Source organism: Sinocyclocheilus rhinocerous, unplaced genomic scaffold (genome assembly GCF_001515625.1).
Source record: "Sinocyclocheilus rhinocerous isolate Xijiao unplaced genomic scaffold, SAMN03320098_v1.1 scaffold343, whole genome shotgun sequence".
Lineage (NCBI taxonomy): Eukaryota > Metazoa > Chordata > Actinopteri > Cypriniformes > Cyprinidae > Sinocyclocheilus > Sinocyclocheilus rhinocerous.
In genome coordinates this window covers 120,130-135,727 of record NW_015626871.1, presented here as the reverse complement: position 1 = coordinate 135,727, position 15,598 = coordinate 120,130, and the positions used below count along the sequence as shown (strand labels likewise).

General features: G+C 41.5%; 1 protein-coding gene across 2 annotated transcripts in view; it reads right to left on the bottom strand.

The window, feature by feature from the left end:
* The window catches only part of LOC107719306 (probable JmjC domain-containing histone demethylation protein 2C), an 89,015-nt gene that overhangs the window by 9,932 nt on the left and 63,485 nt on the right, over positions 1–15,598 (bottom strand). For both annotated transcript variants that reach the window (XM_016526709.1, XM_016526714.1), the window contains exons 5-17: positions 13,417–13,541; positions 12,780–12,908; positions 12,558–12,596; positions 12,354–12,468; positions 10,057–11,819; positions 7,202–7,356; positions 4,315–6,836; positions 3,568–3,769; positions 3,039–3,268; positions 2,792–2,944; positions 2,071–2,160; positions 1,842–1,954; positions 1,317–1,413 (exon numbers count right to left, since the gene is read on the bottom strand). In XM_016526709.1, the coding sequence (XP_016382195.1) occupies positions 1,317–1,413; positions 1,842–1,954; positions 2,071–2,160; positions 2,792–2,944; positions 3,039–3,268; positions 3,568–3,769; positions 4,315–6,836; positions 7,202–7,356; positions 10,057–11,819; positions 12,354–12,468; positions 12,558–12,596; positions 12,780–12,908; positions 13,417–13,541 (5,733 nt within the window). The remainder of the gene's footprint in view (positions 1–1,316; positions 1,414–1,841; positions 1,955–2,070; positions 2,161–2,791; positions 2,945–3,038; positions 3,269–3,567; positions 3,770–4,314; positions 6,837–7,201; positions 7,357–10,056; positions 11,820–12,353; positions 12,469–12,557; positions 12,597–12,779; positions 12,909–13,416; positions 13,542–15,598) is intronic.

The following is a 15,598-nucleotide window of genomic DNA, read 5'->3' as shown; positions in this document are numbered from 1 at the left end:
TTTAGTTATACGGAATGGATCCGTGTACTGTAGATATATGCAGTCAGCAGGCGGTTGGTTTAGGTTTTTTTTTGGCATCTCCATGTGGTCCTGTTTGGTATCGCAACTTGGCTTCTCTAAAATGTAAAAAAGCTCTTTGGTGTTACACTGTACACATACTATAAAATTCAGATTTTTTTTCTTTCATATGTGCTTATATGGGCTCCTTATATCATTTGGTTCTTTGGTGTCCTTTTGGAGTTTCTAAGTGTCCTTTTTTGGAAAGTCATCTAAATTTATCTTGAAAAAAGCTTGCAGAAAATATAGATTAGACAATCTTTTGGTTTACTTTGCTGTACATAGCCAATGATGACAAAATAAAGATTTGAAACAAGATAAATGGTATATGCTTAATTTCATGAAGTGTGCGATTAATCGCGATTAATCACAGAAAAAGGATGTGATTAATCAGATAAAAAATGTTAATCGATTGACAGCCCTAATTTTTTATATTTGTTTAATGGCATCTCTTTTTTATGACAGGTGAGTATCACTGATACCAATACTGATGTCTCTATGAAATTCTTTTTCCCCCCTAATATTTAACCACTGACCATATGTAATGTTGACTATATTAACGTCACAGTATAAATGAGAGCTATCACTTTTAACATTTATTAGACTTTAAAAAATAACAACTTCTAACTTAAGTGAACCTAAAACAATCTTCAGATAAACCCATTATAATAAATGTCATATTTACCCTTCAGCAAGTATATACAGAAATTGAATAAAGTTGGTCAAACACTAAATTATAACTTAAATATAGATGAATCCTTAAAGCTTCAAAAGTTATTTATTTCTTCTTTTTTCTTTTGTTCTTCGATTAACAGACATCACAGCAGCTGGGATATTAGGTTATTTGGCTGTTATTACTTTAAGAGCTGCCGCTGCTGAACGTGAAGCTGATCTGACACGCATGCTCGTAGTTTCATTTGCGTTTTAATACAAAATAATACAGACTACAGCGTGCGTCGCCCTATTTGTGTGGGCAATTGAAGAGCATGCGCTACGTGCTACGAGCACAGTATAAGAGCTGACAGGACAGGAAAATTTATTTTTACTGACATGTAGCCTGACAACATTTTTAATGCCGTTAAACTGGAAAAAATTAATAATTAATTTTAACAGCACTAGTTGTGAAAAAATACAAACAACCAATAAAGCGTCTTATTGTGCATTGCTTGTTGTGGACTATATTTAAATGAAAGAGATACAAGTGCAGAATGGATGAATGATGTGTTTGGTTTAGAGTGTTTGTGTAGGACATTCCTTACCTCTTTTCTCAGTGTGCGCTTTCACTGTGACATGTAAGTTCTTCTGCTGATCTGGGATCTGCCGGCTCTTCAAGTCACTCTGATCCGTGTCTGAAAGCTGATGTCACACCAAAAAACTCTTTCATAAAATGTTATTCATTCAACTATTCAACTTCACATGCATCTAAACATTCTTGTAGCTAGATTTTAGCTCCAACACACTTGCCTGGAAGTTTTTAGTGTGTTTGAAGACCTTGATTAGCTGGTTCAGGTGTGTTTAATTAGGTTTGGAGCTAAACTCTGCAGGACACTGGCCCTCCAGGAGCAGCTTTGGACACGATGCAGTAGAGCATTGTGTTACCAATGCCAAAGATATGGTTTTGACTACCAGGTAATTTATGTACTAATAAACTGTATACTTTGAATGCAATCTAAGTCGCTTTGGATAAAAGCTTCTGCCAAATGCATAAATGTAAATGCAAAGTGGAACTCTAAACTTGCAAGGACATGAATAAGCCAATACATAATGTGAAGTTGGTATCTTACTGGTGAGATGGCTGTGCTGGGGTTGTGGGTTTTGCTGTCAGTGCAGGAACAATGGGATGGGATTCCAAACTTTTCTCTCATTGAGTGCACAGACCTCTGCATGTCCACCAATACTTAGGAAGAGATGGCATTGCACTACTTTTACTATCAGGTACACAGTCAAAGATGACACAAAACCGGATGTGATGTTTAGACACATATAAGTACACAAACCTTTACCTATGCTTACCTGTTTCAGGGACAATCTGAGTAGGCATTAAGTTCTTGAAGTCATGTGGCTGGTTCTTTACACATCGGACCCAGGCATACAGTTCCTTATCTGAATGACAAAACATACAAATTGTCGGAAAGAGAAAAAGACGACAGAAAAAAAAAAGCTGCTGAAAAAAACAGCATATGTTTGTTTTGGATGCTGGTGTCCCCATATGGCTTTTTAGCTTAACTAAACTGAAAACAGGTCTCCCACGTCTTTTGATCAGTGAAGTTTTTACTTTTTCTTGAGTTTTCCACTATTCCACTATTTTGTGGAAAGGATTTTAAAAACATTTTATATAGATTGCACTCACAAAGATGTTTTTTTTTTAATTATAGTGACTATAGAAATTAGATTTGATCAATTTAGATTTAAATTTTATATTTTAATGTAAATTACTTTTTTATAAAAACAATTTTCATCACCTTTCTAATCCTGAAAATCACAATTTTAAAATTTCTTGATTTTTCCATATTTTCCATGACCATGGGAATCCTGTTAGCAAGACCATGTTGGTCGACAAACAATAACCACTCATTTTTTAACATGCTAGACCAAAACAAACTAGTCTAAACCACCTTGGACCAGAATGGAAAGTCTAAGCTGGCTTTTTCCAGAGAGGTGAAAAGAAAAGGGCATCCTATAGGTAAATTAGTTTAAAATAAATAGGAAAATCCATGATACATTTGCAACTGACCTTTGGCTTTCTTCTTCTCTCTGGCTTTATAGCAGTCCATGCAAACCACGAAGCCACATTTATGACAAGCCCAGTGCATGTTGAAAAGAGTGGCCTCACACGCGTCACACATCTCCCTCACACCTCTCACTGCTCGCTTCCACATGATCTGAGCTGGAGAAAGGGAAAGAGAAAGAAGACAGCAGGCCAAGGTAAAAAAGACAAAATGACAAGGAATAAGTGTATCCGTCATTCCACACAAACATACTGTCTTTCTTGACCCAGGTGAAAGCAGTGTCCTCCGTCTTTATGAGCTGGCAGAACTTGTCTCCGATGAGTGCAAGGATGGATTTTGATGTCTCAAGGTCCATCTTTCTCATCTTCTTGCCCTCCTGGTCCTCTGAGCTTCCCGTCCACACCATAACCGCCTCCTCATCTGTCTGCTCAGACACCGAAAACCCATTCACACGGATAACGCCGTTCTTACTGTACGACAGACTGAAGAGAATGGGGAAAGAATTAGTGTATGTATAAACTGTGCTGACTGATGATGCGATTGGATTTTAAAAAGACAATAGTTCAGATGTTCTTACTTCCATTAAACATGTGCAAATCATGGATAGGATGATCATGTTTTAAACAAACTTGAGTGCATATCATTAAAGTCGGACTCCGCAGTACTTCATGAGAATTGAGTAAATATTGCACCAATGATGACCCAAATAAACCCCAAATGAAGTGCATCACAGGGAGTTCACATATGTTCAAGAACAGTGCCAACAGTATTAAAGGCTGACCGTCGGAAGTAGTAAAATCGGCAGAAGACGGGTGAGATGGCAGGCTCCTGAGATTTACGTGAGCGATCCAAGCGACACTCTCTGCACTTCTGCACGTTGGTCCCGATCTCTGCACACGAGACGTCTTGTAAGAACGCTTCTCCAGTTTGCTTAAGCTTCCTCACCTTCCTCCAGTCTTTCAGCACAGAGCGAGGGATGCCATCTGAGACGGAAATAACATAGCTGAGCAAAGTACACATTTGTATCTCAGCGTTAGTTTGAATATGCATGATTTGAATTGTCATGGCTTTCATTCTTTCATTCTGAATGCCATGGTGAAACTGATACTCAATTACATTTTGGCAGAAACACACAGTATGCATAATTATTCAGCCAGTCAATCTTGCTTAAACACAGCTGCTATCGGACAAAACACTCAATACCGCAAAGGTACATTATTTTCCTATTCATATTTCCTAGGCATTGGAGAATAATCTTCTATAAAGACCAATCAGGTTTGAGATGACTCGACACTAAAACATTTGATAGAAAAAAAGAAGCATTAAAAAATGGAAAAGAAGAAAGTGAAAAAGCCAGTATAAAACAATATAAACATACTGATTATATTTGACACAAAATATAATTGACACTCATTCTCTGTGGAGTTTATCATCATTAATACCAATGACAATGTTTTGATGTTCTAATTATTAACATTTTCTTTGGGTCTAAAACCACATCAGCATTTAAACAGGTGGAAAAACTCACAGCTGTTAGCGAGTCTCTGTTGAGGCTTATCCTTTGCACTTTGCAGAGTTCCATTGGGTTTGGCCTCTTCCTCTTCTTCCTCTTCCTTCTTCTTCTGGTGGTCATTCTGTGTGATTTTAAAAGAGGACTTGGGCTGTCGTTTAAACCTCCTTCCTGATCCACCACTCTCACTTTCATTGCCGGAGTCTCCTCCACTCTCGCTGTCACCGCTGGACTCTAATGGCCGTTTCTCGCCTCGTTTCTCCCTCTCAGGCTTCATATGAACCGGGGTTGATCGTTTTTCAAAAGATTTCTTGTCCTCCACAAGGGGCTCCTTACCCTCCAGCTTGCCGTTTCTGTCCAAGACAGGTTTAACCTCTTCTAAGGAAGACTTCTTGCCCACTGTCACTGGTTTCTCATCGGCTATGACAGATTTTTTGTCCTCTGAATTGAAACTTAGAGCATTACTACCAGACTTCCTGTCCTCTTGAGTCTTCTTGTTCAATATTTTGGACTTTCTGCTGTCTAGGGAGGGATTTTTATCCTCCTGACTGAACCCATTATCCACCAGTCCGTTAACTTTCTGTTTGATTGGCACAGAGTTGCTTGTGCTGGTCAAAGTTACAGCTGTCTTAGTGCCATCTACTGATTGGGAGAGCGTGCTGCCTCTGTCTTGCTCAGAATGGCGGGTCAGCCAGGCTTTTTTCAGTTTATGGTAGTTGTTCTGACCAGATTGAGATTGGTTGGTTACGGACGAAGCAGGTGCCTGCTCATTGGTTAGTAAACCTTGTTTGGTTGTCGGCACAGGGCTGGAAGTCCCTGATGCCAGTCGGAGACATTCAGAAGAACTAGTGTTGAATACAGGCTCTTTTTCTCTTCCTGAAGCATGTGCAGAACACACAGGGTGTGTAGTGAGTGTAGTGCAAGACCCACACCTGCTATTTGAGAGGTGAGAGGTATGTTTCATAGCGTTTGAAGGATGTATAGTGTGTTGAGGCTGAACTGTATGTGTGTTATGTCTAGATTCAGCAATAGCTAGTCCAGCTCTGTGTTTCTTCAGATGAGGGAAGTCTCTAGAAGTGCAAAAAGAGGTGGGAGAGGACTCCATCTTCGGTTGAACAGCACCAATCTCTCTCCTCTTGCAGTGTTCTGCGATTAGGTCTATCCTAGAGCATGCAACATTCATATTTGTTAAGGGTTGAGCTGTGTTAATAGGTTTAGTTGTCATGTTTATTGGTGCATTGAGATCTCCCTTTTGGGCTGTCAGGTTGATGGGGTGAACAGTATCCAGAGGGGTCCACAGGACACCTCTCTTATGCTGAACACCGCTCTCTTTTGAGTGTGGGTTGGACCAACTTTCCAATGGTCTTATGTGGCCACACTGCATCTGGGAAACTGAGCTGTCAGACACTGTGTAACTTATTGTTGTATGTGTGTGGTTTGTTGGACGTACAATGACTGACGCAGTGGCTGACTGTGGTTTGACTACACCTCCATTTGTTGTGTGTCCACCGCCCAATTTCTCTCTGCCATACATGACTCCACCCCATTGGGTATCGTAGGCTTGTAATGGCATTGTTTCTTTCTCTGGCACAAGTCTTTTCCCATCTAAGGCGACATGTTTGAGTTCAGGCAACAAGGTGGGTGGCCTCTGTTGCTTCTGAGCTTTTCCTGGCAAGCTCATTGGCTGGATGGGTGTGAGAGTGGGCGGGGACAATCTGCCATGTCCAGAGTCTTTTGAAACCACTATGGTTGGTGCTGGAGGGTGAAAAATAGGCGCACGGTGGAGTAAAGGCACGTTGCGTGGAGAAGAGGAGACAGAGATGAGAGAAGAGCCTGGCCCCCTTCTCTCCACAGCCGCTACCTCTACTGCTTCCATGGAAGATGCTTTATGAGCCAGTTGCTCTGAGATCTTTCCCAGCAGACCTTCTTCTTTCTCATGGTGGTGTTTAACAAGAGGCGGAGGTCTGGCTCTCATTGAGACCTGCGAGCTGGAGGAAGTTAAGACGGGGGCAACTGTGTTGCTGGCACTGAGCCTCTCGTAGAGTTCTTTGCTGGCTGGCACTCTGCCCTGTGGAGGCTTGTTCTCCACGCTGTTAGACAGAGAGGCATAGTAGCTGCTCGGAGTGAGGGTTGGGGTGGGATGGGCCGACTGCGGCCGGGGAGGTAGAATGTGTCTGAATGCATGCACATCTCTCTCTCTTTCTCCGTCTCGGTCTCTGTCCATCTCTCTCTCCCTCTCCTTGGCAGATGTGGGGTTTCTAGGGTATCGTGGTTCCCTATCTGAGCAGAGTTTAGCAGTGAACGGTGCCACCTCACTGCTCTCCTGAAGAATGCGGCGGTTCTCTTCCTGGTAGCGGTTAGGTCTCTCTCCTGTGAGATCATAAACAAGTGGCTGTTTGGTTCGACTTGGGGATGACTCAAGGGCGACTGGGCAGTAAGTCTGCCCATTTTTGCCTGCTGCTGTGCGGAGACGCTCCTGTTCAGACTTGAGGTGAGTGTAGATGAGTGTGCTCTCAGTGACAGCTCTTCTATCCAGCTCTCTAGAAACAAAAACAGCAGGAATGAATGTGGAAGAGAGCTTGTCAGTATGTCTGATAAGTAAGATATAATTAACAGTGGACCATAGGAAATTAATTCAAAATTAATGCACACAGTTAATGCACACCCCAGGTTGGTAATGTGAGTTTTAATAATTTAACGGTCAGGTCTCGTTTTAGACTACCATTACTAGTTTGTAAAGAATATGGTGAAGTGATATGAAAGTGTAGTGTTGTCAATAAGCAGTTATAGAAAATAACACACAGCAACATCTGCCAGTCCTTTACAAAGCAACAATGTTGTGTTATTTAAGGCACAACAATTATATAAAGTGGCAAAAGTGTGTAGGAGTTAGCTGAAAACTTACTCTGTGGTTTTGGAGGAGGGTGTGCAATGTTGAGTGTTCCTAGACACTCTCTGAGGGTCCGCACTGGAGGGTCGGATGGGTAGTGGGGGTTGCAACCCTTGACCGTCTGCATTAGTAACAGTGGTGGGCTGAGAAATCCAAGGGCTTGGGGTGTTCTGTTACCACACAGACGAACATACAGTGTTTCATACAAATGTATAGGACCTGTTTTGGTTTGATATAGAGATTCATCTCTATCTATCAAAGGACATCAAAGCTTAGAGAGATAATATGAAATAAAATCCGAAATAAAATTAAACAGTGTGCAAGAACATAAGTCAATCCCTTCCAATACAAGAGAATTCTTTGTGTGTACACTCTCACACACATTGAGAAACACAATCTTGTTTAGGCCTATATCCATAGTACACATAAAGATGAATAGTGGTTTACAGACAACTCAAGGATGTCCTCATGATAAGCATATGAATAAAATAAAGGGGGGGAGAGTCTGCTGCCTGGATGACTTTCTTTTAGTTCATCATTCTTTTCATTGCTTGCGGTAGCTTTCTTTTTTTATTTTCTTGTTCCCTAGTCTCCTGTCCATCTCTATTCAGCCTGTCACAATTCAAACAACCCACTGCAATATACGTCCATAATACCATAACCTGCCTCTTGATGCTTTATCTCGGCTTAAAAACTAAACCAGACAATATTACACAATCGTCATTGACTTGCATGACATCCTTATAAAATCCAGAGGAGCCAGCATAATACCCACTATATCTCCAGCAGAATTAGCAGAAAGGGAGCTCTCTTCCAGTATGAACACCTCAGGGGATATGCTCTGCTTCGTCTAGACTTCTCCCTGACAATCTGAGGTTTAGCTATGATCTCATAAGTACCATAACAACTACACAAATATCATAATCTGTATACATAACAACGCCATGAATAACACAAAGCATGTGCTACCAATACAACCTGTTGGAGTGCTTACAACCTATTTTGACTTGAAAAGACTTGAAGGGATAGTTCACACAAAAATGAAAATTCTGTCATTAATTACTCACCCTCATATCGTCCCAAACCTGTAAGACCTTCGTTCATCTTCGGAACACAAATTAAGATGACTTTTTGATGAAACCCGAGAGCTTTCTGACCCTGCATAGACAGCAACGCAACTGCCACATTCAAGGCCCAGAAAGATAGTAAGGACATCGTTAAATGATGTTGCTAAAAAGAACATTATTTAGTGTATTTAGTGTAATGCAATGCGTTTATGCTGTTTAAGGTTCAAAAAACACATTATTTTCCACATAATGTACATTATTGTTTCTCCTCTATGCCCCACCTTTCTGAAACGCGTCGATTTTTACAAAGCTCATCGTTCTGAAAAGCAAGGTATACGCTGATTGGCCAGCTATGCAGTGCGTTGTGATTGGCTGAATACCTCAAGCGTGTGACGGAAATGTTATGCCCCTTACCATACTGTGTTTCCGTGTGTCCCGGCGTGACAAGACAAAACCAATAAAACCCATTACAAACGAGGCATTTGTTGCATCCAGTGGGCACATAATTACTGATTATAATGACTTATACTGTGTTTTTACACGTTGTGTTGCGTATTGCGCCGCGTAAACATAAAACCATGTCTGCATTTGTGATCGGAGAAATGACAAACAACAAGCGCTACTCTACACTGCTCAAAACTCGCGTTTGAATCATCAGTGGCAAATTCTTTAAATATAAAAAACATACTTACAGGCTGTGAGTCAGAAGCGCTAGACTGTCCTTGCAAAGTTGGAACTGCCCCACTTTATAGAAACAGCCTTTGAGCACAGACGCATTGCTATGTTAGGGTTAGGGTATGCTATTTATGAAGCTACGATAATACTTTTTGTGTGCAAAGAAAACAAAAAAATAACAACTTTATTCAACAATATTTCTTTTCCGCATCAGTGTCCACCGCCATTCACGACAGTATCACGACGCATGCGTGTGCATTCCTCTGCTTGAAAACAAGCCACAGCGCATATGTATTCTACACCAGAACGCCGGCTCCTCCGTCAGCAGCACCACAAGCATGCACAGTGTTACTGTTGCGGAAGAGAAGAACTGTTGAATAAAATTGTTATTTCGGTTTCCTTTTCGCACAAAAAGTATTCTTGTAGCTTTATAAAATTACAGTTGAACAACTAATGTCACATTAAATATTTTAATGATGTCCTTCCTACTTTTCTTGGCCTTGAATGTGTCAGTTGCGTTGCTGTCTATGCAGGGTCAGAAAGCTCTCGGATTTCATCAAAAATATCTTAATTTGTTTCCCGAAGATGAACAAAGGTCTTACGGGTTTGGAACGACATGTGGGTAATTAATGACAGAATTTTCATTTTTGGGTGAACATTCCTTTTAAAAATCCACTATAGTGTTACATTTTTTTTTTTTAATTGCTATGACTGTCTATGATCCGCCTATTCCTCAAAGCCCATATCCATGTAGGGTTGCTGGGATGCCAATGAAGGCAGAGAAACACCCAGGATTGATGGGCAGACCATCACAGGGCAAACACACAGAGACATCCAACTCACATCTACAGATAATTCAGTGTCCAATTCACCTATCCTTCATGTCCTTGGATTGTGGGGGGAACTGAAGCACTCTGAGAAAACATGCAAACACCACACCGAAAGGCCTTCTGGCTACCTACTGAGCCACCGTGTCACCCACAGGAGTCATAGGAGCCCTCAAACCCAGTTCCTCACAAGCTCTTTATATGTCAGAGCAACAAACTGCCACAGCTCTTAATGGGCTTAATATCTTAACTGACTCCAGAATCTGGGATGTGCATGCTAGAATTGTGTGAGGACACTTACACTCCTCACGCTGCTGTCAGAGATGCCAGCACCATCTGGGTGTGTCCATTTGGATGCTTGCAGGCCCAATCCAGGGTAGCTATGGGCTCCGTTGGGGAAAGGAGGCCACAGGAGGGGATAGAGACCAAGAGGTGCCAGAGGAGCTGCACCAGAGGTCTGGCCCAGGAGAGACAGGTTACCTGGAAGGGCCAAAGGATGATGGGGAAGTCCCAGGGCTCCGATACGAGGATGTCCAGACAAGAGTGCAGGAGGCAGGAGGGACGGGAGGAGGTGCGGATGAGGGATGGTTGAGTGGGGTGTGCTCAGGGAGCAGAGGGGAGGCTGGGAGTGGAGGGGAATGGGTGAGAGGTGTGCAGGGTGAGGGGAGGGACTCAGTAGCTTGCTATGGGAGGAAGCTGGGGTAAGGCTGGGAGAGCTGGAGGAGGGAGAAGGTGTCTTCAGGTGGTGTTTGGGGTTTGGGGGCGTGCGAGGGGGCTGAATGTAGGTGGGGTGGGCCTCAAGCTCCGTCCTGAATAGTGCAGAGTCTCTGTAGATAGTGAAGGGCTCCTTCCTGCCCACAATGAGGGGACTTTTGTTGGACTTGTCAGGAGTGGGAGTGCGATTAAGCATACGGGAAGGAGAATGTGTTGGGGTTCTGGATCGGTTTGGGGTTGGAGGAGGGGTCTGAATCAGGACTGGAGTTGTGGAGCTGGTCACTTTGGGATTGGGTGCCATTTTAAGGCCGCTAAGAGTTCTGTCCATAGATTTAGCCAAAGGAGCAGCATCCTTCAACAGGCCAATCTCTAGAGATGCACTCTGCTTCTGCCTGGACGTCTCCCATACAGTCTGAGGCTTAAATATGATCTCAGGAGAGGAGCAAGGACTGGTGGGCACACTAGGCTTGTGGGTAGCTTCCAAGGAAGTTACAGGTCCATATTCTGCATTCACAGTTGCTGGAGAACAACTCTGTTTAGAATCCACATCCTCCTCTTTGTTGCAAGGTATGACTGGAGAACAAGGCGGTGGTCCTCTAGGCTCCTCTTTTACTGGCACTGCATTGTCACTGCTGGCTTCAGAATGGGGAAATTCTGACCTCCTGACCTCTGATTGGTTTAACTCTGACCCCCTAGGCTCTGCGTGGGTGAACTCTGACCCTTTGACCTCTGAATCATTCGTCGACATCTCGTGCTCAGCCTCTGCTCCTTCACACTCCAGAGGTGATGCGTGTAGCAGCACACATGTGGCTTCCATGGAGACCAGCTGCTCACTCTCTTGGGATGCCAAAAGTGCAGACACGGCCTCCGAGTCCTCTCGAGACGCCCCCTCGCTCCTGTCCTCTATTTCTGTCATCCCTCCATCGCCTTTCTCTTCTGATTTCCCACCAGTAACAAGAGCACCTGACTCCGGTGCATCTGTGTTCCTGAATGCTCCGTTGAAGGATGCACTAGGGGAAACAGATGGAGAAGTTTTTCCCGTTTTCTGAGTCTTGCTCTCTCCTAATTGGTTAGGCGAAGGTTCCCCGCCTCTATGGGAGGGGTGAACCTCACAGTCCAATGGCCTCTTTGAAGTGTAACGCTGTTTCAGCTGTCTCTTTGATCCTGAATCCGAGGATGAATCCTGCACTCTGCAGCTGGAATTTTCGGAATCGCTGTTCTCTGACAGGTCGGACACACTGCCTGCTTTCAACCTCTTTAACCCACATCTATTTCTCTGCTTGTCATCTTGTTCCTCATCTTCTTTCCTCCTTTTTCTCTCACCATTGCTGTTTTTAGATTTGGAAGAATCTAAAAAATAACAGATCAATAATACTGATTTAGAAAAAGCTACACAGCTACTGTACATGAAAGATTCTCATTAACACTTTGTAAAAATCAGCACTCTGTATCAAGCTAATGCCATAAATCTGAATCCAGTTAAATGTAATTTAACACAGATAGAGCTCCTAATATGGGGGAAGTCGTGGCCTAATGGTTAGAGAGTCCCAAAGGTTGCGGGTTCGAATCTCATACCGGCAGGGATTGTAGGTGGGGGGTGTGAATGTACAGCGCTCTCTCCCACCTTCAATACCACGACTGAGTTGCCCTTGAGCAAGGCACCGAACCCCCAACTGCTCCCTGGGCGCCGCAGCATAAAAAAAAAAATGGCTGCCCACTGCTCCGGGTGTGTGTTCACAGTGTGTGTGTGTTCACTGCTGTGTGTGTGCACTAAGGATGGTATAAATGCAGAGCACTATTTCCTAGTATGGGTCACCATACTTGGCCACATGTCACTTCACTTTAATAATATCACTATAATCATTATCCATGGCTACAGCTCACCTCTTGCCTCATCACTCCTCTTTTCAACTCTCATGCCTTCTTTTTCATCCTCTTCCATGCTGCAGTTCTGTGTGCTCATCTCAGACTGCTGCTGCACTGGCCTGGAGCTGCACACCTTCAGCAAAGAGACAGAGTGTGTTTTTTAACTAGAGGATGTAAAAGTATACTGCTGTGATGCATTTGGAAGTGTTTTAAAGTCTCTACCTGGACATTTGTTGTGTTGCTTGATATGCTTCCTGTGCCCTGGAAGCAGATTTAAAAGAGGTAATGAAGACACAAACACAAACATTTACTTGACATCTAAATGAGGACAAACCATAGACTTCTACAGCTATGTAATTTGTCATATTTACCATATTTTTGAGGACAATTTTGTCCTGCAATTAGTATGTGCACACATATACAAAAATGAATGTCTTCACTCACAAGAAAAATCCTATTGATCTTGGTGATATGTGCTTTGCGTTTTGAGTTGTCTCCCATCAGCGAGGAGTGGGTGATATCGTCTAGCAACATCATCTGAACTAGTGACGGATCTACATTCATCTCCCGAACCTTTTGAAGAGGAAAAAATAACCTTCATATAAAACACATTTTTACATAATCTTACTATGCACAGCCTGATATTAGGGATGTAACGATTAACCGCGAGCCGGTTGGAAATCGATTCAAATATGTGACGATTCAAATCGGTTAAGATGCTAAACCAATCGTGATTCATTTAGGTGTAGGAGTTTATAAGAATCCATGTCTGAGGGAAACTTACTGTCTTTAGAAAAGTTTAGATGAAACCAACAAAAGAGCAATAATAATGCAAGTGCTATATTAGTATATTATTATAGTGTTATATTTAAATTTCACAAAGAAACGTACATTATTTTGTCCAAGCAATAATAAAAGAACACATTTAATTTATAATTTGTCTTAAATCTCATTTTGTAAAAAAAAAAAAAAAGTGAATCGAATCGAATCGTGAAATCAAAATCGTGAATCGAATCGAATCGTGAGTTGAGTGAATCGTTACATCCCTACCTGATATATATGTGTGTTTATGTGGTCTCACCTGGTCAGTCATGACAGCTACAGTTCTGTTGTTCTGGTTGTGATGTGTGATGACTCCAGACAGCCACTGGGCTTTGGACTCCAGTCTGAACACTTTCACTCTCAGGCCCTTTAGAGAACAAGCACCTGTCGCACAAAAGCAAATTTCACACACATCAAAGAACTACCACTCACAGCACTGATCTAACAAAACAATCGCACTCTAATTCTCAAATCACAATTGAAATCAAATTATAAACACACTCATGACACGTTAGTTCTTAAATTAATCAAATCCTTATTTGAGCCAAGTTTGACCCATAAAATGAACAATATATAGTACGATGTGGCAGCATTCATATTAATGCACCAGTGCTTCACATTATTGCACCATTAAGGTAAACAAATTATGTAACTTGGCAGAAGAATTAGTTCCAATTATTATCAATAAAATGAATTATTAATCAAACTTGGTTGTCTTTTTTCACATTTCTGTTGTGACTTGTTAACTATTTGCATTGTTTTCATCCTAAAAATTCATCCTCAGAATTGGAAATAACCCTGTAATGCATGGCATCTTGTGGCTATTTGCCATCTTCTAAAAATGCTTTAGATGTAAACTTTAATTGAATAAGCCACAATTAAAAATGTGATGAACGTGATTTTGATTCTACATGAATGTCAACTTAACCGTGAACAGCCACATTCTATTTGAAACTATTTGCATCACATTCACATTGCATCTAAACCAGACACGATGCAGTATGATTCTAGCGACAAGAAATTTGCCTATAAATACCAGACATAACAAGCCATTACAAAATCAATCATACATCTTCCAGCCAATAAGCAAGCGTCTTGCACTCACCACAAAATTAGTATATACTTTAATAAAACCTAAACCATTTCATATTCATTGGCTATGTATTTAAATACAACTTTTATCATGGAACGCACTTTTTTGTTCACAGTGTTGGGGAATAACTAGTTACATGTAATAGTGCTACGTAATTTAATTACAAAATAAATATAACTGTAATCCGTTACAGTAATCTGTCCCAAATTGCATTGACTGCTCTAAAAAATGAGACACCAATGTTTCAGGAGTTTAGGACAGAATAGGACACATGCTTATTTGATCACTGTTTTATTTCCTATTTGGGTTTATGTATAGTAGGGCTGCACGATATTGGAAAAAACTCATTGCGATATTCAGTTTTTCTGCGATATATATTGCGATATGAAAAAAAACAAATCACCAGATGACTTGAATAGCTCTATTTGGGGGGAAAAAAATCAATGATTGGGGTGATTTTGTAGGTGAGTAAATCAGCATAGAAAATAAACAAATTACAAGCATAGATAAATATAATAGAACAAAGATACAAATGAAATGAACAGTGCTTTACATTTTTCAGGTAAGTCTAACAGTATTCAGGTACAGAAATTGAATAATCAAATGTAAAATAACACTGCAAAGTCTTCACTGTATAAATTAAATCTAATAAATATGTGTTAAAGCTACAACATTTTCTCACACATCCATTTTCTTTCTCAATTGTTTACCTTCACCTAAGCCATAAGCAACTGTGTTTACAAGGATACTTGCAGAGACATGCATTCTGACATAATTTTGCGCATATGTGTCATTTATAGACGCGGAAGTGAACGGAATTCAGAGTTCACGTGCATCTGCGTGGCTCTACACTGGACGCGAGCGGCGCGGTGCGCCAAATTCCCGACAGTAAACTTATGCCGTGTTCTATTTATGACGTACTGACACAGTTCAAATGATGGTCGCTTTGTCGCATCCTAGACAGACTTTATTGCGGCGCGGGGCGGCACGACATGACAGATTTCGCGTCCAGTGACATGGTGTCTGTGTGAGCAAAGAAAACGATCAGTATAACTATAACGGTCAGTATACTAAACATCGCACATCCTGCGATATGACTATCTCGGATGCACACATCGCGATATCTCGATGCTGAAACGATATACCGTGCAGCCCTAATGTATAGGGTTTATTTATTTTAAGATTAACTGTTTTTTCCAATGCATTGATAGATGCCAGTGTTTACTCTCATAACTATGCAAAGATTTGATTTTAAAAACAGTGTCATAGCTATTAAACTACTTCTTGTTATGACTTTAAATCTGTATTTAACCTCAGAAATGTCTCAAAGTAAAAAGAGGTGCTAATT